The sequence below is a fragment of the Microcaecilia unicolor genome, chromosome 4, assembly GCF_901765095.1.
Source record: "Microcaecilia unicolor chromosome 4, aMicUni1.1, whole genome shotgun sequence".
In the NCBI taxonomy this organism is placed as follows: Eukaryota; Metazoa; Chordata; class Amphibia; order Gymnophiona; family Siphonopidae; genus Microcaecilia; species Microcaecilia unicolor.
In genome coordinates, this window is record NC_044034.1 from 99,703,891 (window position 1) to 99,727,179 (window position 23,289).

The 23,289-nt window shown below is 44.4% G+C and overlaps 1 protein-coding gene across 1 annotated transcript in view; it reads left to right on the forward strand.

Moving 5' to 3' along the window:
* Positions 1–4,324: 4,324 nt before the first annotated feature.
* Positions 4,325–23,289, forward strand: part of EPSTI1 (epithelial stromal interaction 1) — a 76,740-nt gene continuing 57,775 nt past the window's right edge. Inside the window, exons 1-4 of the mRNA XM_030199431.1 lie at positions 4,325–4,534; positions 7,309–7,367; positions 10,809–10,892; positions 13,352–13,425. Coding sequence (XP_030055291.1) covers positions 4,419–4,534; positions 7,309–7,367; positions 10,809–10,892; positions 13,352–13,425 — 333 coding nt within the window. The 5' untranslated portion in view covers positions 4,325–4,418. The remainder of the gene's footprint in view (positions 4,535–7,308; positions 7,368–10,808; positions 10,893–13,351; positions 13,426–23,289) is intronic.

Here is a 23,289-nt window from a genome sequence, read left to right on the forward strand (position 1 = left end):
TTGCTGGTGTATAACCTTGGCACAGCAGTTGACACCTGAAGACTAATCTCGCTGAAAACGTCCTTTATTTGAATAAGCACCTTTACTCACAGTTAACTGCAGATCAGAGGTTGTGCCCCACTGGCAAAGAGTCTCGCTGGTACTGAGATTAGCAGTAGGTCCGAGCTGGCAGAATGGTGTACAATGCCTTCTTTCAGCAACATTCAAGGTAAGAACTAAGTGCTGTAACGTGGCTAACACATGAAAGGGATCTAAAAGTGTCTTACACAAATGGCCACTACCTCATGGACTACCGGAAACAAAACAGGGCACACTTTGACCCAGTAAGCAGAGGGAAAAGCACCATGGGAGTAGAGCCTATGAACTACCAACATCGTGAGCATTTAACACAAGCTAGTGTAATCACGGAGCCCAATACCCTACACCCACCACAATGCATTGCTGATGTGACTCTGCAGTGCCCTTAACAGAAAAGGTGTCACACTCACCCGAGACCCACATCAGAACCAGGGAAAGGCTGTCAGAGGCTAGAACACATTCTGCTGTCATGGAGGTGGGTACGGCATTTGAGGCTGGCATACAGGCTGAGAAAAAAAGTTTGTAAAGTGGGTTTTTGTTGGTGGGAGGGGGTTAGTGACCACTGGGGGAGTCAGGGGAGGTCATCCCTGATTCCCTCCGGTGGTCATCTGGTCAGTTGGGGCACTTTTTTGGGACTTGGACCTGAAAAAAAGGGTCCAAATAAAGCGGACCAAATTCTCGTCAAAAACGCCCTTCTTGTTTTGATTATCATCTCTCCTTGGCCAATAACCACGCCCCAGTCCTGCCTTTGCCACGCCTCCGACACGCCCCAGTGAGCTTTGTTCGTCTCCGTGATGGACTGCAGTTGAGGACGCCAAAAATCGGGTTTCGATTATACCGATTTGGGCACCCACGGGAAATGGACGCCCATCTCTCGATTTGGGTCGAAATATGGGCGTCTTTCTCTTTCGAAAATAAGCTGGTTAGCCTCCCAAAGCATCAGCTCGTGAAATTTGTTCCTCCAGTACCAGATGGAGGGCGGTTCCTCCTGTATCCAGTGTCTAAGTATACATTTTTTCCCCACTGCATATGCCTTGCCTAGTAAGAGATCCAAGTTCTTGTCCGATATCTCATATGCTTCCCTTTTGTTTAATAACACTCCTCTCCAGGAGGGTATTATTCTTTGACCAATAAGAGTCTCAAAGTAATTATGAAGCTCTCTACAAAATGTTTTCACTTTGTCACAACTCCAAAATGCGTGCAAAAAAGTATTTCTTCCTTTATGACATTTAACACATTGAGCATCAGGCGCCCAACCTGCTCTTGCTGCTTGTGTTTGTGTTATATATCCCCTATGTATTATCCTATATTGACTCTCCTGCAGCTCTGCCCCACCCACTTGTTTTGGGATATCTTTTATCAATTTTGCAAAGTTTACTCCCTTCAATTCATATCCCAATTCCTTGCTCCATGCCTCTTTAAGTGCTCCATAATTAAGGTGGGGACAGAGCGGCAGCAGTGCCCCATGTAAACTCGATATTGATACTTGACCATGTGCATCCCCTCTGAAGAATTCTCGAAGCTTTTGTCCCAATTTTGTACTCAAAGCCCCTTGGTTCAGGCTATACCAATAGTGATGTAATTGTCTATAAGTGTAATGGTCTTTATTGGTAAGAGAAAGCCTCTGCTGAAGGTCTTGAAATGTATACAGACCTCCATCCTCGTTTACTACCACTAAGGTGATTCCCATATCCGACCAGTTCTTGATTATTTTCCAAAATAACTTAATGGAGCTGGTCCATTCTATTCATCTCTTAGGGCACAACAGGATAGGCAGTACACTTGCTCACTTATTGCCATGGTTCTTTGGAGGAGGAATCTATTCTCTATGTCAGATGTTCTCAACCCAGTCCTCAGGACACACCCAACCAGTTAGGTTTTCAAGATTCCACAATGAATATGCATGAGATAGATATCTCATGCATATTCATTGTGGATTTCTTAAAAACAAGCCTGGCTTCGTTGGTCCCGAGGTCTGGGTTGAGAACCCCTGCTCTTTGTCAAGGAGTTCTGCATGTTCTTTCCCCAAGAACAATCTAATATCTCAAGTAGGAAAACATCAAGGCCTGCTTTAACAACTCCCCCTCTCCCCCAAAACCCCTTTCAGCCATAGAGAAATACTTAGTGCGAACAATGGATGAGAATGCAGGGGCTGAACAATATTTGCTAGTCATACTGGTCTATGAGTCCCATTATTCTGGGGCTGTGCCACTGCATTCCAGGTCAGGAATAACCATTACTTGGGAACTAGCAAACGTGTTCAGCGATATAAGCTTATCTGACAAACTCATATTGCCCAAGGAACAAGTTGCTTGTCTTATCTTCATCAGGACCTATGTACCGTGTTGGAAATCCACTCCATCAAGACTTCTATCTATTACCTACATATACAGTAGACAGCATAATTAAGCAATTAAATCAAACTTTAAACTAAAAGCTACTTTTATACTGCAATAACCTTGTGGGATCTATGTGGTTTACAAAAAAAAAGAGAACCAGGCATACTTGGGAAGTACAGTCAAAAACCAGTAATAATTATAAGTAAAAAATATCCACCCAGAAACTCTCAGTACAGAAACTTCTCAAACTTTGAGGTACTACTACTAGCCCTTTGAGGTAGTAGTAGTACCTCAAAGGGGCAGATTTAATAAATGGCGCCGAAGGTTAGGTGCCAGGATGATCTGCAGTAAGCTAGTATTCTGTAAAGCGTGCCAAAGACTGGTGTAAATGTTAGCACCCAACTGATGGCTTTAGGCATGGAAATACAGGTATTCTATATTAACACCATGCTTAACTGCTGGGAATGCCCATGCCCCTCCCATAACCATGCCCCTTTGGAGTTGCATGCTATGAAATTTAGGCGTACATGTTCTGCATATAAACCCTAATTACTGCCAATTAAGTGCATGTTAAAATCAATCATTGATTGTTAGTTCCAATTTAGCCAATTATTTGCTCACAGATCTGCAATCCATGCTCAAAATTGAGCGCCTAACTTTAGGTGACATACAGAATCTGGGGTATGTGAACTTTTGTGAATGGACTTTCCAAAAGTACACGTTGTGTGAAAAAAAAGGACAAACTTGAAATGCAGGTGGTTTGTGGCATTTTTCAGTTAAAAAAACAAAACACTTTTGTGAAGTCTCTTTGCACTTTAGTGCCTGAGGCCCTAGGTCTGGCATCCTGTGAGGAAACTAACACAAGGGTTAGAGAATGTGTGGTAAAAGAGTAAACAAGTAACACTACGCCTATGTTACCACATATTCTCTAACCCTTGTGTTAGTTTAGCTTTTTTCAGCTCATTACCAGTACTTTTGCTGAAAATTGTGTCCAGTATTTTCTATCCTGTGAGGAAACCATCTTCAAGGCACTTTGTTTCAAAATATTTTATCTTACATTTTGAATGTTTTGCCTTCCTGAGTCGTTTTGGCAGTTGCCCTGTGGTGTCCTGTGGTGTCTGAGTTACAGTTCTTTACTTTTTTTTTTTTAAGCTTTATTTTTATGCAAAGTTTTATATAACAAAGCCATACAACACTGATAAAAGAAACACATCAAAAACGTACTCCCAACCCCCCACCTTTCGTTAAAAAAAAAAACGTGGTGGTTGTTGGAGCCAGCTCTGTGGGCGCTTGCGCACCCCCAATATTGAGTAAACTATTTGATTGTGGCCAAGGGGGTAACTTCCATTGGGTTTAGCACCCCTAACCATTTTGAACAGTTGGTTTCTGTGTTTGCTCTTTCGTTTGCAAAGAAAAGAATCTTTCGGACAGCAGCCACGAACAAACTGCCATTAGCAACGTTCCAGCCCCTGGGTGTTGGGGTTTGATGATCCCATTCACAGATAAATGTCGAATCGATACAGATTTATTCCCATCAAGAAGGCCATTTTCACCAGGGGAATCGAGCTGGTGCTGCAGCCTTCTGTCTCTCTTTCTCTCTCTCTTTTTCCGCCTGGACAACCTGGCGATATGGGTAGTGTTAAGAAGCTGGAGGGTTATATAACATATTATCTACCTATTAACCAACCACTGCTGATCAGCTCCCGGATTACTGAAAAAAAAAATCCGTTTTGTTATTATTGAAAACGCAACAGTTACAAAGAATTTCAAGATACATGAATTCCATTTTATATGACAACAAGGGAGGGAGAGGCCTCCTCTCTGTGTTTTAAGGTTGGGCTGGGGTTTTTCAGTAGTAATTCAGCCCCAGGGAGGAGGCTGAACTATTTGGTTTGGGGAAGTTTCTGTTTTGCCACAGCAGTAGTACATCAGTGGATGAGACTGGGAGCTCGGTTAGTGGAGATCGCCGGTCTCACCTTCTCGTGATTTCCGGGCGGCAGGATGTACAGGGAGGCAGGAGGCTACAGACAGGACCGGGGGAGATTCCAAGAAGAGCAGCGGCCCGGGCATCAACTCCCCGAGGACGGCAAGTCGGTAGAAACACAGCAGTCCAGATAGTAAGTGCAGATCAGGTAACTGTACAGTGCATGTAGCGCCAGGCAGCTAGCTGTCATTTCATGGAGGTAGGCACCAGCACAGTGAGTACAGTACAGCGCCAGCTCCAGCTGTTAGGCACCAGCATAGTGAGTAGAGCGCCAGCTCCAGCTGTTAGGCACCTGCACAGCGAGTACAGCGCCAGGCTAGATCCAGCTGTTAGGCATCAGCACAGAGAGTACAGCGCCAGCTCCAGCTGTTAGGCACCTGCGGCCCCGCTGTCAGCCGCCACATTGTGAACTTCTTTCGTTTGAACCGTGCACTTTATTCGTACATCGATGATAGTTCATTCTGAAGTGTATCTGTATTATTGAGCTGCGTTATATATTTTCCGTTAAGGGACTGTTCTATTATTTTGATCTGTCTGTCGCAGTCTTATATCAATAATAAATATTTATTAGTGATATTAGATTACTTGCTCACTAGTTTCGTTTTCGCCTATCTGAAGACTTAGGAGTAGGGAAAGTTTCTCTTTCTGTTTCTCTGGCTTGCAGGAGCTGTTGTCACTTGTTCTGAGCGGTCTGTGCTCCGCCCTGCTTCTGGGCGGAAAAGGAATGTAATTACCTTTCCCGTTTCGATTCTTAAGCTACAAAAACTTCTCAAACTTCAACCGAACCAGCCTTCCACTGTTAGCGCACAGGAAGCAGTAGCACCAAAAAACCTTCCACCAAATGACCAGTGGGACCAGAGAAATCGGGGTCCCCACTTGGGTCAAATTTCATATATGTAATTTTTGGCAACAAATTCTGTAGCAAACCTACATATGCTTGGTTTTTTTTCCCCAACCAGGCTTATTTGCATAGAGGTCCTTGGAGAAAAATAGGGCATTTCATTTCCACAACTAATGCTTGAAGTGTTGTAACTTCAAGTGTCCATTATTGATGGAAAGCTTGATAGACTCAAAATCTCAGATTCTATGTAGTGCGACTAAAGTTGCACATGCAAATCTGGGCGTATTCTGATTTGCGTGCACAATTTAATTGTTTAACAAGCCAATCAGTGCTGATAATTGGATGTTAAGCAATTATTGGTACTACCTGACACAAAATAGGATTTACACACATAGCTCGCTTAGCGTATTCTATAAAGCAATGCACAAAAACCGAACTGTATGGATCTCAAAAGGGGGCATGGGCAGGTTGTGGGCATTCCAAAAATGTATGCGCAGTGCTATAGAATATGCCCGATCCACGCCTAAATTAGACATGCGTTTTACACCAGGTTTTAGTTGGCCTAAATGGCTGTGACTATATTTACCAGGAGCAAGCGAGGGAGGCAGGGACCTTAAGGTGGACTGGCACTGGATTATTCCTGCGTGTCCTGGAGGAGGGGTTGTAGATTGTCACAGAGGTGCTGTATGGCAGCCCTATCATAGCAGTACCTTGTAAGGCATTGATGGTCAGTGAGGTCCATGAAGTGGGTCCTGGGCCTAAATACTCTGGGACTAGGGTATCTCCTCCTGGGACACTGGGAGGCTCTGCCTGGAGGAGCGAGAAGACGAAAGAAGCCAGGGATCTAGGAGAAACCAGCACTGGGGCACCGGGAGAAAGAGCAGAAAACCAAAAAAAAGGATACCTGCTTTCATACACGCAGCTTGTCTGCGTGTATGAAAGCCATAAAGCTGCGTGTATGAAAGCCATCTGTGGCATGCACAGAGCAGCCATGCTTAGCGATTGGCTGCTCTGCGCATGCTCAGCTGACCGACTGCCTATCTCCCTATAGCATGCAAATGAGCATGTTTGCAAAAGCAGTGAGCAGCTCACGAGAATCCCTCTGTATTTCCAAATCGGTAATGTTTACAAAGGTGGAAAAACAGACAAATTCTTTACAGGACCTTTGTGCACCTGGGTGTCTGAGAATGAAGGTCTGCAGGTATGATGGGGTGTGTGAATGTGTGTGTGTGTCCCCTCCTGGGTGTGAGCATGTCCTTTTTTTTTTTATATCTGTGTAATAATGTGGTTTGCTTCATCTGATGTCTCCTGATTACCACAGAGGTGTGGATTCCTTTGAAGGCCCAGTTCTGAAAGATAGCCTGTTTGGCAACCCTTGTCAACTAATTCCTTCAGGCCAACTAATTTCATCTGGCCAGTTAAAGCCGTCAGGTAGAGAGACATCCTATCTACTTACAGTGACATTACCAGGGATCAGACCGGGGGGGGGGGGGGGGAGAGATCAGCACTGCTTGAAACATCTCCCAGATGCCTTTAGTGAACTCTCTGAGTAGGCCCTGAATCAGAAATCTTCAGTTACGCTTAACTTTCAGGTTAAGGCCTTGAACAGCACAAGGTAATACTGGCAACAAGTACCTGGCAAGATCCCAAAACAGTACAACATCTGTTCTATTCCACTCAGTTGTTTTATAGACCTCTATCTTCCCTCAGTTTTCTCTTCTCCAAACTGAAGAGCCCTAACCTCTTTAGTCTTTCCTCACAGGGGAGTCATCCCATCCTCTTTATCTTTTTGTACCTTAAACAGCAATGGTACAATTGCATCAGGGAGGCCATATTTTGGGCATGCTTGGGAGATGTATAAGAAAAGGGTTGAGAGGTTGGATAGAAAATATGGTAAGAGGGGAGCTGGTGTTGATGTCTGTGGAGGAAAAAGCTCAGTAAATCATAGTCTAAATGGGCAGAGATCATTTGAATCAATTTAAAGGAAAAATTATGAAGACCTTTGAAGTCATTGCACAGACACAATCTCAGAATAGTTAAATAACAACTTTTATATCTCATTGCAGTGCCAGTGGTTATACCTTAATCCCACCAAACGAAACCAGAAGAAATGAGATTCAGAGAAGTAAGTAAATTAATTCAGGCTTGAAAATGTTTTGAGAACAGCATTTTAAAAAATGGATGGATCATAACATGCAGATTGGGTGAGGCTTTGTGGTGCTTGTGCCATTACCAGTCCTTGTTTGCATTTATTTATTTATTTGTTTATAAAATCTTATATATGACCCTCCTCTGGTCAAAAACATTTGAAGTGATTCACAAAAATATTTAAAAAAAACCAATAAAAGCATAAAAACACAAATTTTGCCATCAGCAGCAAAATTCCCAATTGATGCCACGCCCATTCTCTACACACTGATGGGCTGATGGATAAAACCAAACGCAGGTACTAGAGGAAATTAGTGCAGGACTAGTGCTGTTATTAATGTGCACAGAATGCTCAAAGGATGCTTTTAACTCCTAAACCTTACTCACTAGTTCAGTACCCATATTTTATCATTCCCACCTTAGTAATTCCCTTATCCCTTATTTGTCCTGTTTGTCTGGCCTAATTAGATTGTAAGCTCTATCGAGCAGGGACTGTCTCTTCATGTCCACTGTACAGCGCTGCGTTCGTCTAGTAGTGCTACAGAAATGATAGGTAATAGTAGTAGTATATCAAGGACACAACTAGGACCAAGATGGCATTATTTGCAAACACTCAACTTATGGCATAAGACTAGTATCACAAGTTCCTCACGGCATTGCAAATCGTAAAGGAGCAGTCTCCAACAACTATTGCCAACTACCAGTGTAACATAGTTTATCTTACTTGTGATTAGCTTTAACCGTTTGAATCTCATGGTATGCAACTTCCTGCATCTGCTGGATTCAGTACTGCAGAGGTGGCACATCTTCCATTGTCCAATATTTAAATATCATCTTTTTAAGGATACAGATGTATATAAACTGTCATTTTGGTTTTAGTTCTAGGCAAGAGAGCACAGATGTTTGTTGTGTAGCTTAGTATGACTGATTACTTGGAGAGAATGTGTAGATGTCAGTTTTGGGGGGGAAGGGAGGAAATAAATAAATGTGCAAACAGTGTCTGGAAATATATAGTCTTGCTTATACTTTGGAAATTATGCTTTAGCAAAACTTGGAATTATATAGTTGCATTGTGTTTTGTATGTACTTACTGACTCCTGCGGTTGACGCTGAGCCTGGATATACAGTTCAAACTTCTCTTACTGACTTTTAAATGCATCCATTCTGCAGCCCCCCATTACCTCTCCACTTTCTTCTCTCCCTACATTCCTTCCCGTGACCTCCGCTCACTGGACAAATCTCTCTTGTTGTCCTCCTTCTCCTCCACTGCTAACTCCAGGCTTCGTTCCTTTTCTCTCGCAGCACCTTATGCCTGGAATAAACTTCCTGAGCCTGTACGTCTAGCTCCATCTCTACCTGTCTTCAAATCTACGCTGAAAACCCACCTTTTCACTGCTGCTTTTGACTCCTAGCCACTACTCATTTGCCTCCCCTCACCCCTTGTTCCTTCTCACCCAGTACTTCCCTCGCCCTTAATTGTCTTGTCTGTCTGAATTATTTAGATTGTAAGCTCTTTTGAGCAGGGAATGTCTCTCTATGTCAGGTGTTCAGCGCTGCGTGCGTCTGGTAGCGCTATACAAATGCTAATAATAATAATAATATTCAGTGCCAGGCTGTTTCTGGTGACCGGCATTAAATATTCAGGTGTTTTTTTGGCTGGTTTCAACTTAACAGGCCAAGCTGATATTCAGCGCTGGCTGGTTAAGTTGAAACTGGCCAAAGATCAGCCTGCTATTTTGGCAGCCGAATTTGGCCGCCAAAAGTAGCCAGAAATGCGCTGAATATTAGCAGATAGCCAGTTATATCACGTGATATAACCGGTTATCTGCTAAGCGCTAACCTGCAATATTCAGTGGGAAATAACCGGCGATCTCCCGCTTAATTTTGATGGTGCCATTTAACCAGCCAGGAGCTGTTCCTGGTCAGTTAAATGGTTTAAAATATTTTTTTAAATATGAGGCAAACTATGTATATTTTCTTGGTGGCAGCTTGTATGACTCCTGCTGCATCACTAAAAAAATTTTTTAAATAAAGATTAAAAAAGATAAAAGACACAAATAAAATGAAGGGCCCTTTTACTAAGCTGCGCTAGTTAAAATGGGCCTAGCCTGTCCTTACATGGGCTTTTCCTACATGCTAAGCCCATTTCTAGTGTGGTCGTCATAAAGAGCTTTTTTTTCCATTTGGTTTATTTGCTGTGCGCTAATATTAGCATTAGCATGTGGCCATTAAAAAAATTAATGTGGAATCACTTACCGCCTCCTATTTAGGAGGCGCGAAGGGCTCCTGCATTATGGAAGTGCTAACCAGTTAGTGTGGCAGTAATGTCAGTATACTAGCTGATTAGGACATCCACGCCCATTCTGAGCTCCTGATATGCCCCCCCCCCCCCAAATAACAAAAAATAAATACCATGGGCCTGATATTCAGCTGGTCTTGGGCAGTGCATTTGCTGTCTGTTATCAGTGTTAAATCTGGGTACTCAATGCTGGGACGTTTCTGGTGACCGGTATTGAATAACCATTTTTTTTAAACCACTAAAAAGGTTAGCCAGTTAAACCAATATTCAGTACTAACTGGTTAACGTTTTAGTGGTCAAAGATAGGCCTGCTCTTTAAGCATAACTGGTTTGGTACTGAATACGTGCGCCTAACTGGCTATGTTGCTCGATATAGCTAGTTAGAGGCTAGCTGTTGACCAGGATATTCAATGGGAGATAACCAGTTATCTCCCGTTGAATATCTGCGGTTAGGCACTTAACTGCTAACTGCCCAGGAGCTATTCCTGGCTGGTTAAATAGTTTTGAATATTGAGGTGGGGGGGGGGGCATGTGCTTGTCATGTGCAGATGACAAAACTAAGACAGAATGCTTTTAGCATGTTCCATGTTAGGCCATTTTTCCTGCATTAGGCACTTGTTAGAGTGATCTGAATGTCTTAAAATTTGAACTTCTATGGAGATTTCTGATTTTTGGCTTAGAGCCACTGCCTGTTGGTGGCAGACATTGCTTCTCATTTATACCGTCATGCTCAGCTTACACGTTTGTGTGAAATTGATCCTGCTCACAAGCTGGGGGCATTATTTCAACAGTTTTAGATCTGCTATTTTTAATCAAGACTTTGGACCTGCTTAAAGGTTTTCTTCTGCCGAGTGCTTCTGGAAATAACCTGGCACTTTGAATATTGACTTTCATTTAGTGAATAAACTGCTGCAACGTTGACAATCTCTAATTGTTTTTATTTACATTTGGCTGTCTGGAAGCCAAGTGCATTAATGTCTTGCACGCACCTGTTATGTTTGGAGAATTAAATAGCAGAGTCTTAACTATGATAGGCAGGCATCAATTTTCAGATATTATGCTTAATTATTTTCTTTACTTTCTGCTGTATGTATAAATTACTTTTTTTTTCTGTTTCAGTTGCCAGGAAAGAACTGGAAGACCTGGAGAGGTGGAAAGAAGAACATAGGCCAGGTCCCATTAATCTGGCTCCCAAGAGGATAGGTAAGCATAAGGAAGGCAAAATTGAAACTGTGGGGAGAAATCCACATGCATGCAACTCTACAGCCTTTTTTTTTTTACATTCCTGTGTAAGCGGGTAATTCTATAAGAAGCCAAGTACACATGTAAATGACTAGAATTTCATCCTATATGTGTTATACATACACGTGAAAAATGACCATTTTCTGGTTTAGACCTATTCTAAGTACACAGATATCAATCTGGGCAGAGTGAACATGTATGTGCATAGATTATAATATTCTCCAATCTCCCCCAGATTCTATATATCGCGCCCAAATTTCCACTCCCAATTTTGTGCATGCATCAGAGATACACGTGCAAACAAATTGATTAACGAGCTTGGAAACATCAATAATTGGGTGCTAACAACCAATTATTGATGTTAATTGGCAGTCTTAAAAATTTTGTGCTATTCTATAAAGCACAGTGCCTAACTTCAATCACACGTATCTGAAAAGGGGCGTGTTGGGGGCATTCTAAAAAGTTGCGCATGGAACTATAGAATTCTCCTGAGGCATGCATTTACACCTACTTTTAGAAGGCATAAGAAAAGTTAAGCACGGGATCCATGCTGAACGTTATTCTATAAAGGGTGTGTTTAGCACTCACCTCTGAGTTTTCAGCACCATTTATTGAATTTTGTCTTCTATGTGCACACTTTCATACTCTAAGTGCAAGTATTTACACCATATCTGTCTGGTGTAAGTGTTTGTACCTAAGATATGGGAACATATTTAGGCGTCCTTTTCCTATGGTGTGCTAACAATTAGTATGAGCTAAATGATAAGATGCCCATAGGAATATAATGGGTGCCATCATTTAGCGCATGCTAATCATTAGCACACGCTAAATCCATTAGCTCACCTTAATAAAAGGATTCCTTAATCTGTTATGTTAGTGTTCGAGAAAGAAACATGGAAGGGTATTTTCGATATGACGTCTAAATCTGACTTTGGACGTTTTCCTGAAAACCTCCAAAAATCAAGTACTGAAAATGACCATTTTCAAACCAGAAAAACACAGTGGCGTTCCTTGGTTGGCTGCCACCTGGGGCGGTTCGCCGCTTTGCAACCCCCTCTTCCAGGTGCAGCATTGTCCACCATCCCCCCCCCAGGTGCAGCATCCCCCCGGAGCATCACCATCCCCACCCCCGGCGCATCACCTCCAAGCCCCCCCCCCCGATGCATTCTTCTTACCTGCTGGGGTGCTGGGTGCAGCTGCGAAGCTGTGGGCTCCGCCGGTTCTCTGCTCCCTCTGCTGTTACTTCCTGTTCCGGGGCAGAGGAAGCAGAGAACATTAGCTTAGTGCGGATCTCATGCCTAACTTTGGGCACGACACTTACACCTGCTGAAACCTAGTGTAAATGCTGGCGCCTAACTAATTGCAGTTATGTGCGCAAATTATATTATTATCCTATAACATCACACCTAAAACCTGGGAACGCCCCTGTCCTGCCCATGCCCCTCTCATAGCCACACCCCTTCCTGAATTGCATGCTATGAAATGGAGCTGTGCATGTTATAAAGTATGACATAGGGCAAATCTGCAAATAAATCATAATGACTGCCAATTAACACCAACAATTGATTCTTAATGGCTTGTATATAGGGTGACCTATATAGAATCCAGGACTTAAAGGGCAATTCTATTGGTGCCTGGAGAAGAGTGATTCACAGTCGCTCATGTCTTCACAGGTTCCTCAGTCAAAATGGCTTCTGGGTTTTTCTGTGGCAGCCTTGCGAGATTGCTCCTATTTAGGCATCTTCCAAACCCAAGATGGCCACTGGGACCTCTTGCGGCAGTCTCACATGGCTGCTGCGGGAAGTTCCGATAGCCATTTTGACTGAGGAACCTGCGGGGGCAAGTGCAAATGAGAATTGATCTTGCCCAGAAGAAACCACTAGACCATCATGCCTTTTAAAGTAAAGTTAGGCCAAGGAAAGGGCCTTTAGGTGGTGGAAGGGTGCTTGCAGGCCCTCTTCTAAAGGGGGGTGGGGTGGGTTGTGGCAGTGGCTGGCTCAGGAGGACTCGCGAAGCGACAGTTAAATTTTGTTCCGATTCCAGTTGAAACAGACCGTGAATTTCAGCCGAGATTTGGTATTGGTCAGACCCAAAAGCAACCACTTTCGGTTGTCCTCTAGTTTTCAGTTTTCTAACAACAGACCATATATTTGGTATTCACTGTTAAATGCACTTCGTGTTTATGTATGCCATAACATCCTCTTTCACTTTTCCTGGCACTGTCTGAAACATTCTGCCACTGTTTGATGTTAGGCTCACAGAGGACTGGCAACACATTAATGTACTATATGAGGAAAACTAATCATTACAAGTATTTTTAGTGCCATGGTATGTTGAAATTAACAAGTACTGTTTAGTTTTATAGCACATTTGGTGACCTTATATATTTTTTCTTAATGGTAATATATTTGCTTTCCCAGGTGGAATAGAGACAGAGGCGAATGCAAGACAAAAACAGCAAAATACTCTCAAGCTATCTAAGTACCAGCAAAAGGTTAGAATACATTTACATATCTTTTCAATGCAGAAGACATTTGGAATAAAATCAAGTGTGATTTTGCCTTTATGCCTCATGCTTAATAGTCAAATTTCAAAAAACTACCAAGTGGCAAAGGTAAACAGCTAATTCTAATCAGTTATTCTTAGGCAAATTCTCTGCTGAACTGAGCTAGCTAGTTTTTCAGCTGAAAATTCAGCTAAATCTAGCTTCCCTTCCATTTCCTCCCCTTCTGTAGTTTCAAGAGAGTTTGAACGTCTCCTTCCTCATCTCAAAAATATTGTCCTTTCAAAATCCCCCAATGTCACCCGAAGGTGAGCTGATAGAAAGTTTCACTATTGTCACCTACTGACTTTATATTCAGCATTGTTCTTACAATGATCCAAGGACTGAGTTCCCCTGCTGGACTGACTGGGGAGATTCTGGTGGGTGGTAGTGAATGGATTGGCAGTAGTTTTTAGATGGAAGACTAGCCTGCTAATTCTCTCAAAACTTTTGGAGGGAGGGAAGGTTTGGAGATGTTGAAGTTTTTTCAAGTACTGGGAGGAATGGAGAAACTGAGAATCAGGGCTTGAAGAACACTGGGGATTATGGTTGAAGGGACATTGTATTTTTAGTATTGGGGTTTGACAGAAAGTTCAGCCATGGCTAGCTAGATTTAGGGGCCCTTTTACTAAAGATTAGCATGTACTAATAGACATTAGCGTGCACTGAGTGGCATGTGACCCATTGGTAAAAAAAATAGGACACGCAGCATTTAGCACGCGCTAATTCTGTTAGCATACATTAAGCTTTAGTAAAAGGGCCCTTAGGCTTCTGTTGTAGTGCCTAGATTTGTCTGGACATATTTAGCTGGCTAGTGCTGCATACTACACTAGCCTGGTAAAATGGGATAACCACTGTGGAGATGCTTCTGGTTGGCCCATTTTTTTGCCTGGTTAAAGTGTTACTGTTTGTAAATACGATTGGATAAATTTATCTGGTTAGCAGGGCAAATTTGCAAATTTTAAATGGGGAACGTTGACTTGCTTAAAAGGCAATTTTAGCTGAGTAAATTATTTGAAATTTGACTCCTTGTTGACTATGAGCTTCAAATTCAGAAACAAATGAAACTATTCACCAATATATGCAGGAACCGATATCCCTGATATCATTGCTTTTCAGCCACAGCGAGAGGTTACCATCTGTTTGATGGAATATGGGTGAGCTGGAGACTGTAGCTATTACTTCCGGAGACTATAAAGGTCATCCAAAGTTGGATGCCCAAATTTGGCTGTGATCCCGAGATACGTGCACAACTCAATTAGTTAACGAGCCAGTTACAGTCAATAATAGTTTATGTTTATTTAAAACTTTCTATACTGCCTCTACTGACAGGCAGATCTAAGCGGTGTACAGACTAAAAACAACAGCAAGGAAAAGAATTCCATTGTCAGACAGTAAAAGAGATCACAAGCATAATTGGATACTATCAATTACTGACATTAATTGGCATTAATTTGGATTTGCATGTGCATCCTGGGTGCCTAAATCCCATAGTGCGCAACCCAGAAAGGGACATGGCCATTGGAGGGGCACTGACAGGTCAGGGGCATTCCAAAAATTTGGGCACAGTGTAATAGAATGGCGCCATTTACAACCCCAAATGCCATGAGTTGGGTGCTGGAATTTACACCAGGTTTGGGGGGCAGGAATCAGCGCTATGAGCTATTCTACAAAGGGTACTTCATTTTTGAGCAGCATTTACTGACTCTGGCCCTTACTGATCTCTGTTACCTTTGAGACTTAGCTGGAAATTCCCAACAGGAAGTACAGATTTCCTACTTCACAGTCTTGTATTTTATGTATGTAATTTCTTAAATACCACCTGCAAGCCCAAAAGCTATCAAAGTGGTGTACATTCAGGTACTTTAGATATTTTTCTGTCCCTAAAGGGCTCAAATTGATCTGATGGTTAGTCTGAGTTCACGTGGAGGGGCATAATCAAACGTCGCCGGCCAAATAGATCGCCGGCGATCTATATTGGCGGTGGTGCTACAATTGGCCGGAATTGTATTATCTAAAAAAATGTCCGGCCATCTTTTTGTTCGATAATACGGTTTAAGCCCAGCTAAATGCCTTGGATGTCGCCGGGTTTGAGATAGCCGGTTTTGTTTTTCAGCGATAATGGAAAAAAATGCTGGCCATCTCCAACCCGGCGACATCCAAGGCATTTGGTCGTGGGAGGAGCCAGCATTTGTAGTGCACTGGTCCCCCTCACATGCCATGACACCAACTGGGCACCCTAGGGGTCAGTGCGGTGGACTTCAGAAACAGCTCCCACATGCATAGCTCCCTTACTTTGGGTGCTGAGCCCCCCAACCCCCCCCCCAAAACCTACTACCCACAAATGTACAACACTACCGTAGCTCTTAGGGGTGAAGGAGGCAACTACATGTGGGTACAGTGGGTTTTGGAGGGCTCCCATTACCAGCACAAGTGTTACAGGTAGGGGGGGATGGGCCTGGGTCCACCTGCCTTAAGTGCACTGCGGTACCAGTGCTCCAGGGTCCTGCATACACGCAGGCCTCTAGGACTTGTTGCTGCTGTATAACCTTGGCACACCAGTTGACACCTGAAGACTAATCTCTTTGAAAAAGTCCTTTATTTGAATAAGCACATTTACTCACAGTTAACTGCAGATCAGAGGTTGTGCCCCACTGGCAAAGAGTCTCCCTGGTACTGAGATTAGCAGTAGGTCAGAGCTGGTAGAATGGTGTACAATGCCCTCTTTCAGTCACATTCAAGGTAAGAACTAAAAGTTCTTTAACGTGGGTAACACATGAAAGGGATCTAAAACTGCCTTACAAAAATGGCCACTACCTCATGGACTACTGGAAACACAACAGGGCACATTCTGACCCAGTTAGCAGGGGGAAAAGCACCATGGGAGTAGAGGCCACTACCTTACACCCACCACAATGCATTGCTGATGTGACTCTGCAGTGCACCTAACAGAAAAGGTGCCACACTCACCCGAGAGCCAAATCACAACCAGGGAAAGGCTGTCAGAGGATAGAACACATTCTGCTGTCATGGAGGTGGGTACGGCATTTGAGGCTGGCCTACAGGCTGGCAAAAAAGTTTTTTATTTTTATTAGTATGGGGAGGGGTTGGTGACCACTGGGGGAGTATGGGGAGGTCATCCTCCATTCCCTGCAGTGGTCATCTGGTGAGTTGGGGCACCTTTTTGAGGCTTGGTCGTGAAAATAAAAGGACTAAGTAAACCCGGCGAAATACTGCTTAACGCCGTTTTTTTTCCATTATCGGCAAAAGTCGGCTATCTGGTAGCCACACCCATATCCGCCCTTGTCCCGCCTTTGCTTCGCTGCCGACATGCCCCTTTGAACTTTTGCCGGCGAGGCGATGGGAAAGCGGCGATGCTGTCAAAAAAAAGCAGCTTTCGATTATACCGATTTCGCCGCTTTTCCGAGATCACCGGCCATCTCCCGATTTGTGTCGGGAAATGGCCGGTGATCACTTTCGATTATGAGCTGGTTAGGCACTAATAACTTTCTAAGCAGATGGACGTCTCAAAATGGCCAAAAAAAGGGTCCATCTGCTGAAAACATCCAAATCACAATTTTTGAAAGGTAGAATTTGGACATTTTACACTGCAGTTTGTATAAATAGCAAGGGGGCATATTGGAGGCATGTTTTGGGCAGGAGTAAAGCAGGCCTAAAATTAAGGAATGGGACGATATGTCCAAGGCAAAAAAGGACATTTTTTTCTAGAATTGTTTCAGTCATATTCAGGGTACAAAAAAGATATTCTGAGCAGCTGACCACTGGAGGGATGAAGGCACGATCCCCGCTTCACCTCCTAGTGATTACTGACTCCCTCCCACCCCCCTAAGAAGTGAAAGGGATAGTGGATTCCAGGCTCTATGACAGCTTCAGGTATTATAGCCATTCCTAACAGAGTAGCAAGCAAGTGTAAGGAGTAGCCTAGTGTTCAGTGCAGTGGACTTTGAGCAACAGGACCCAGGTGTAACTCCCACTTTTAACTTTTTTTGTTTCTGTACAAATATGTGAGCCATCTTGCAACATAAAAATACCTATTGTACCTGAATTTATAAGACACCTGCAAGCGTTATGGATACTGTAGTGGTGTACCTTTAGGTACAGTAGGTTTTTTTTATCTGTTCCTGGAGGGCTAACAATAACCAAATAACAGAATTAAGGCGGGATTTGTACCTGAGTCCTGTTGTTTAAAGTCCACTGCACTGACCCTCTGTTCTGCAACGATGTCTGTGTGGCCATTTTTGTACAAATGATGCCAGACAGACATTTTTGTGCCTGCTTTTTTGTCGTGCTTATTTTGGACGTTTCATTTTGAAAAAATGGCTGTTCATTTTGGATGTTTTCAGTGCAAGAACGTCCTTCTCATGTATTTTTGAACAGAAAATCTCAACGTTTTTCCTGTTCAAAAATGGATATGAGATGGACTTTTTTTGGACATTATGATCAGGACGTTATTTGAAAATGCCTTCATAGTGTCCCTTTTTGCTTAACTGTGTTACATAGTTAATACAGGAACTAGCGCACCCTAGTAGCGCTCTAGAAATGTTAAGTAGTAGTAGTAGTAGCATAGCAGCTCGACAGTTAGCATGTGCTAACTTCTTTGTAAACTGTAAAATCCGAATGGAGTGGAGAATGAAGAATGGGCAATGGCCATGGAATGTTCCTCATAGTTAACACACTTTAACTATTAACATAGCAGATGAAGTGGAGCAGCTAACACCACTTCAGTAGAAGGCGTTAAGTGCATCCATGTTATGTGCAGTGGTAAGTTTATTGTTTCTGTGTTAACTGTACAGAAAGCTGCTAGGAACATGGGATACTTGGAGTTACTGAAAGGAGGAGTAGCCTAGTGGTTAGTGCAGTGGACTTTGATCCTGGGGAATTGAGTTCAATTCCCACTGCAGCTCCTTGTGACTCTGGGCAAGTCACTTAACCCTCCATTGCCCCTGGTACAAATTAAGTACCTGAATATATGTAAACCGCTTTGAATGTAGTTGCAAAAACCTCAGAAAGGCGGTATATCAAGTCCCATTTCCCTTCCCTTAATTAGTGCACGATAACAGTAACATTTTAATGCAGCTTTAAAAAAAAGGGGGGGGGGGGGCCTTAATGCAACCACCCGTGTTTTTGCCACTGCCTTATCTTGTCTCCTAGCTCTGTGCTCTATGGTTGCTAGGCAACCTGCAGGAAGGGGATGGTTTTCTCATGGTGCAGTTACTTAAATACTATACCCATAGTTTCCCCTCTGCAGGTACTGTTCACTTCTCAAAAACAAACATATATGCTTTCTTTTCTTAAGAGTAAATTCAGTACCGGTATAGAATTTTAACTTATCCCTTTGCCTTCAACTGTAGTTCTATCAAAAATAGTTTGCCTATAGGCTATAACATAAAAACCTAACATGAGAAAAACCATATTGAACCCAGCATCCTGTCTCTGACAGTGACTGGTCAGGGTCACAAATACCTGGAAGATCTAAAAAAGTAAAACCCGTTTGTCATAGCTCATTTCTAAGAATAAGCTATAGCTTTCCTAAATTTACCTGGCCAATATTTCTTTTATGGACATTTCCTCCAGGAACTCATCCAAACTTCTTTTGAACCCCCCTATACTAGCCTCTTGAACATATATCCTCCAGCAATAAATTCCATGTTGTGCTGCATGAAAAAATATTTTCTCTGATTTCTTTACAATCTGCCAGTTGTTAGTTTCATAGAGTGTCCTATTGTTTTAGTGTTGTTTGAATGATTAAACAACCATTCCCTGTTTAATCATTCCACTCCACTTGTGATTTTATAAACTTCTATCATAGTCCCTCTCTTAGTTAGTATTTTCTCCAAGCCGAAGAGCCCTAAGGTGTTTAGGGGGTAGTTATTATGGTATGGTAAATGTCAAGCTTTTACTGCACCTTTCTGTAATTTACCAGAGGAGTCACTAACCTGTAATATTTCAGTACTCCCACAGCACGTGAATAAGTCAGATTGCGATCAATCTCGCAAGCTGTTTTATTCATACAGCCTAGGAGCATTGGGCTGCTAACTTATGCATTTCCCCCTTCTCTCTGAGGGTCCTTCTGAACACAGTCTCACCTTTTTTTTTTTTGTAATTTTTTATTGAAAGCAAGAGAACAAGTCAAATTCACTTACACGATATCATAACCTTTCGCTACATTCCAGAAAAAATTGACATATATCTTATGAACCCCTCCCTGGACCCCCATCCCTCCCCTTCCTCCCTATCCCGGTGGTAGTTATTCTTGATCATGCATCTGTTCGTATAACTGCCAGATTTTAGTGAAAGTCATCATGGAGCCTCTCCGCATCGCTGTTAATTTCGACATTTGGTGTAGGAAGTCAACTTTCTGTGTCACAATACACATTCACAGTCTCACCTTCTGAAGCCCTACCATCACAACCCCCCTTCCTCCCCTAAGTTCTTCTATCACACATCCTTATCAAAAGAGCCCCCTTTCCCCAAGGACCTCCCAACCTCTGGTAGTGCTCCCCCCTCCACCAGTTTTACCTGTTGAAGTTCCTAGTGTCTAGAAGTACCTGGGCAGGGGCAATCCCCAGTCACTCCTGTGGCCTGCCTTTACTAGTGCTGGGCTCAAAATAATGCCAGTGACCTCCAGCGGTAGTCTCACACAGTGGCGTAGCTACGTGGGGCCTGGGGGGCCTGGGCCCCTGTAGATTTGACCCTGGACCCCCCTGATGATGACCCGCTCGACCCCCCCCTCCTGACGCCAACCCGCCGTCGCCGTCGCCTGCCTTTGCTGGCGGGGGACCCCAACCCCTGCCAGCCGAGGTCGTCTTCTTCTCGCAAAAGGCTTCCTTCTATTTCTGACGTCCTGCACGTACAACGTGCAGGACGTCAGACTCACAGAGCGAAGCCTTGAGGGGTCATCATCAGGGGGGTCCAGGGTCAAATCTACAGGGGCCCAGGCCCCCCAGGCCCCACGTAGCTACGCCACTGTGTGAGACAACCGCTGGAGGTCACTGGCATTATTTTGAGCCTAGCACTAGTAAGGGCAGGCCACAGGAGTGACTGGGGATTGCCCCTGCCCAGGTACTCCTAGACACTAGGAACTTCAACAGGTAAAACTGGTGGAGGGGGGAGCGCTACCAGAGGGTGGGAGGTCCTTGGGGAAAGGGGGCTCTTTGGATAAGGATGTGTGATAGAAGAACTTAGGGGAGGAAGGGGGGTTGTGATGGTAGGGCTTCAGAAGATGAGATTGTGAATGTGTATCGTGACACAGAAAGTTGACTTCCTACACCAAATCTGCAAGGCTTCGTTCTGTGAGTCTGACATCCTGCACGTTGTACGTGCAGGACGTCAGAAACAGAAAAGAAAGCCTTTTGCGAGAAGAAGAGGACCTCAGTTGGTGGGGGTTGGGGTTCCCCGCCAGCAAAGGTAGGCGACAGTGGGTTGGTGGCGGGAGCGGGGGTTGAGAGGGTCGGCGGGGGGGGGGGGGGGGGGGGAGTTGGCAATGGAGGGGCGGGGGTCGGCGGCACCGGGGGGGGGGGGGGGGGCTAAAATGTGCCCCCTCACCTCGGGCTCTGGACCTCTGGACCCCCCTCCCGCCAAAGTCTGGCTATGCCCCTGGTCTCACAATACTACCACTAGGGGTCACGGGCACCATTTTGACCCTTGTGCCAGCAGGGGCAGGAAACAACTGGGGATTGCTCCTGCCTTAGTACCCCTAGACACCTGAGACTTCTATAGGTAGGCTCAGAGGTCCTACAGGAGTGTGGGGGTTCTTTTGGGGGGGATTTATGTTAGGATGCTGTTTGGGAGGATTTGTGAAGAGGGGTATTCGAAAGGGGGGTTGTGTTCATGTGGGAGGCTTTGAAGGTGGTGATGGATGGGGAAAATGCATCTGTTAAAGCCCAGCTCCTTCAAGATGCAGCCTAGGAGCATCAAGCCATGGGTTAGCAGCCCAAAGCTCCTGGATAGGAAAATAAGTGTAATTATTCTTTCCGGAATAGTATAGCTTGTTGTGTTCATTGCAAGCTGCTTTATCCGATTTATGTAATAACTAGCCGTTAAGCCCGTTAAAACGGGCGCGTATTGGAATGTTTTTTTCCCCAAGGCCCCCCTCCCGTTGCAGCTGCAAGGCCCCCTGCCATCCTCCTTCCCTGCCAGCTGCAAGGCCCCCTCTGTCCCTCCATCCCAGCTCCAAGGCTCCAGTCCTCCCCCCTTCCCAGCTGCAAGGCCCCCTGCCCACCCTCCCTCCCAGTTCCAAGGCCCCAGGCCCTCCCCCCCAGCTCCCAAGGCCCCCTTCCCTCCCTCCCAGTTCCAAGGCCCCCTGCTCTCCCCCCCCCCCGTGCCTTCTTCCCAGCCAGCTGGAAGGCCCCCTTCAGTCCAGCCCTCCCAGCTCCAAGGCCCCCCCCTCCTTCTGAGACCTCCCATGTCCCCTCCCCCCCCCCAAGGTAGCCGCTACCGCCCCCGCCACCCCGGATTCGCCCCTCCCCCCCTTCACCCGGCCCGGGCCCTCTCTTCGTTATTCAACTTACAGCTGCGCCAAAACAGCAGCAAGCTGCAGCTCTCGTTGGCCTTCCTTCACTGCCTGTGCCTCGCCCTCGTGTGACTGTCACGTCGGCGAGGGCGGGGCACAGGCAGGGAAGGAAGGCCGACGGGAGCTGAAGCTGAGCTGCTTGCTGCTGTTTCGGCGCTGCTGTAAGTTGAATAACGAAGAGAGGGCCCGGGCCGGGTGAAGGGGGGGTGGTGGTGACTCCGGGGTGGGGGGGGGGGGTGGGAGCGGCTACCTTGGGGGGGGGGAGCGGTAGCGACGTCAGCGGTTCCCTCCCTCCCCTTCCGCGCAGTTTCCCTCTCTGTCCCGCCCCCCTCCCCCCGTCATCACGTCTTGACGCGGGGGTGGGACAGAGAGGGAAGTCTCTACTGCGCATTTGCAAGTGAGTACGGTCACTTGCCTTTTATATGTTTGATGAGTTGCTCTGCATACATTTGCATGGTTTGCACCTCGTTATTTTATATATATATATATATATATATATATATATATATATATTTATTACATTTGTACCCCGTGCTTTCCCACATACAGCAGGCTCAATGCGGCTTACATAGCAAAGAAGCATTACAAAGAACATGTAAGAGGAATATTATAAACTGTGATATATCCCATGGTAACTTATATTAATTCATTTCCATGTAAATGTCAAATAAAATATCATGGTAGTACTAATATATTCTTTGATCCATTTCAGCTTATAATGTTTTTGACTAACAAAACTGTCAAAGCAGGTAACTCACGACTGCATCAGATTGGGAAAACAGAGTGAGAAGTCTGTAGACTGGTGTTTACCCGTATGTTCTGAATTTTAACGTAACCCCCCCCCCCCCATTTATGTTCCTGAATTGTGAAATTTGGTAATATTTAGCATTATATTTCTTTACACTGTTTGATCTCTTGGATTATCATGCAAAACTTGTGAATGTTGAAAGTTGATGTTCAATTTATATGATTTTTGTTTATTTCGATTTGCACTTTCAACTGATTTCATTTAAGGAATATATCCTGGCTATATTTTCTAAATTACAAGTAAAAAAAACAACTTATATTAATGTACATTAAGGAGTCCTTCTATAAAGCTGTGGTAGAAAGTGGCCTTAGCGCATCTTTATGCGGGTCTCTCCCATGCACTAATGACATTTTTACCACTGCTGGAAAATAGCCCATTTTCCAAATTAATGGTCATGCGCTAATTTTGCCATTAGCACATGAGCCCTTACCGCCACCTATTTTGTAGGTGGTAAGACCTCATACGCTAATCCCAT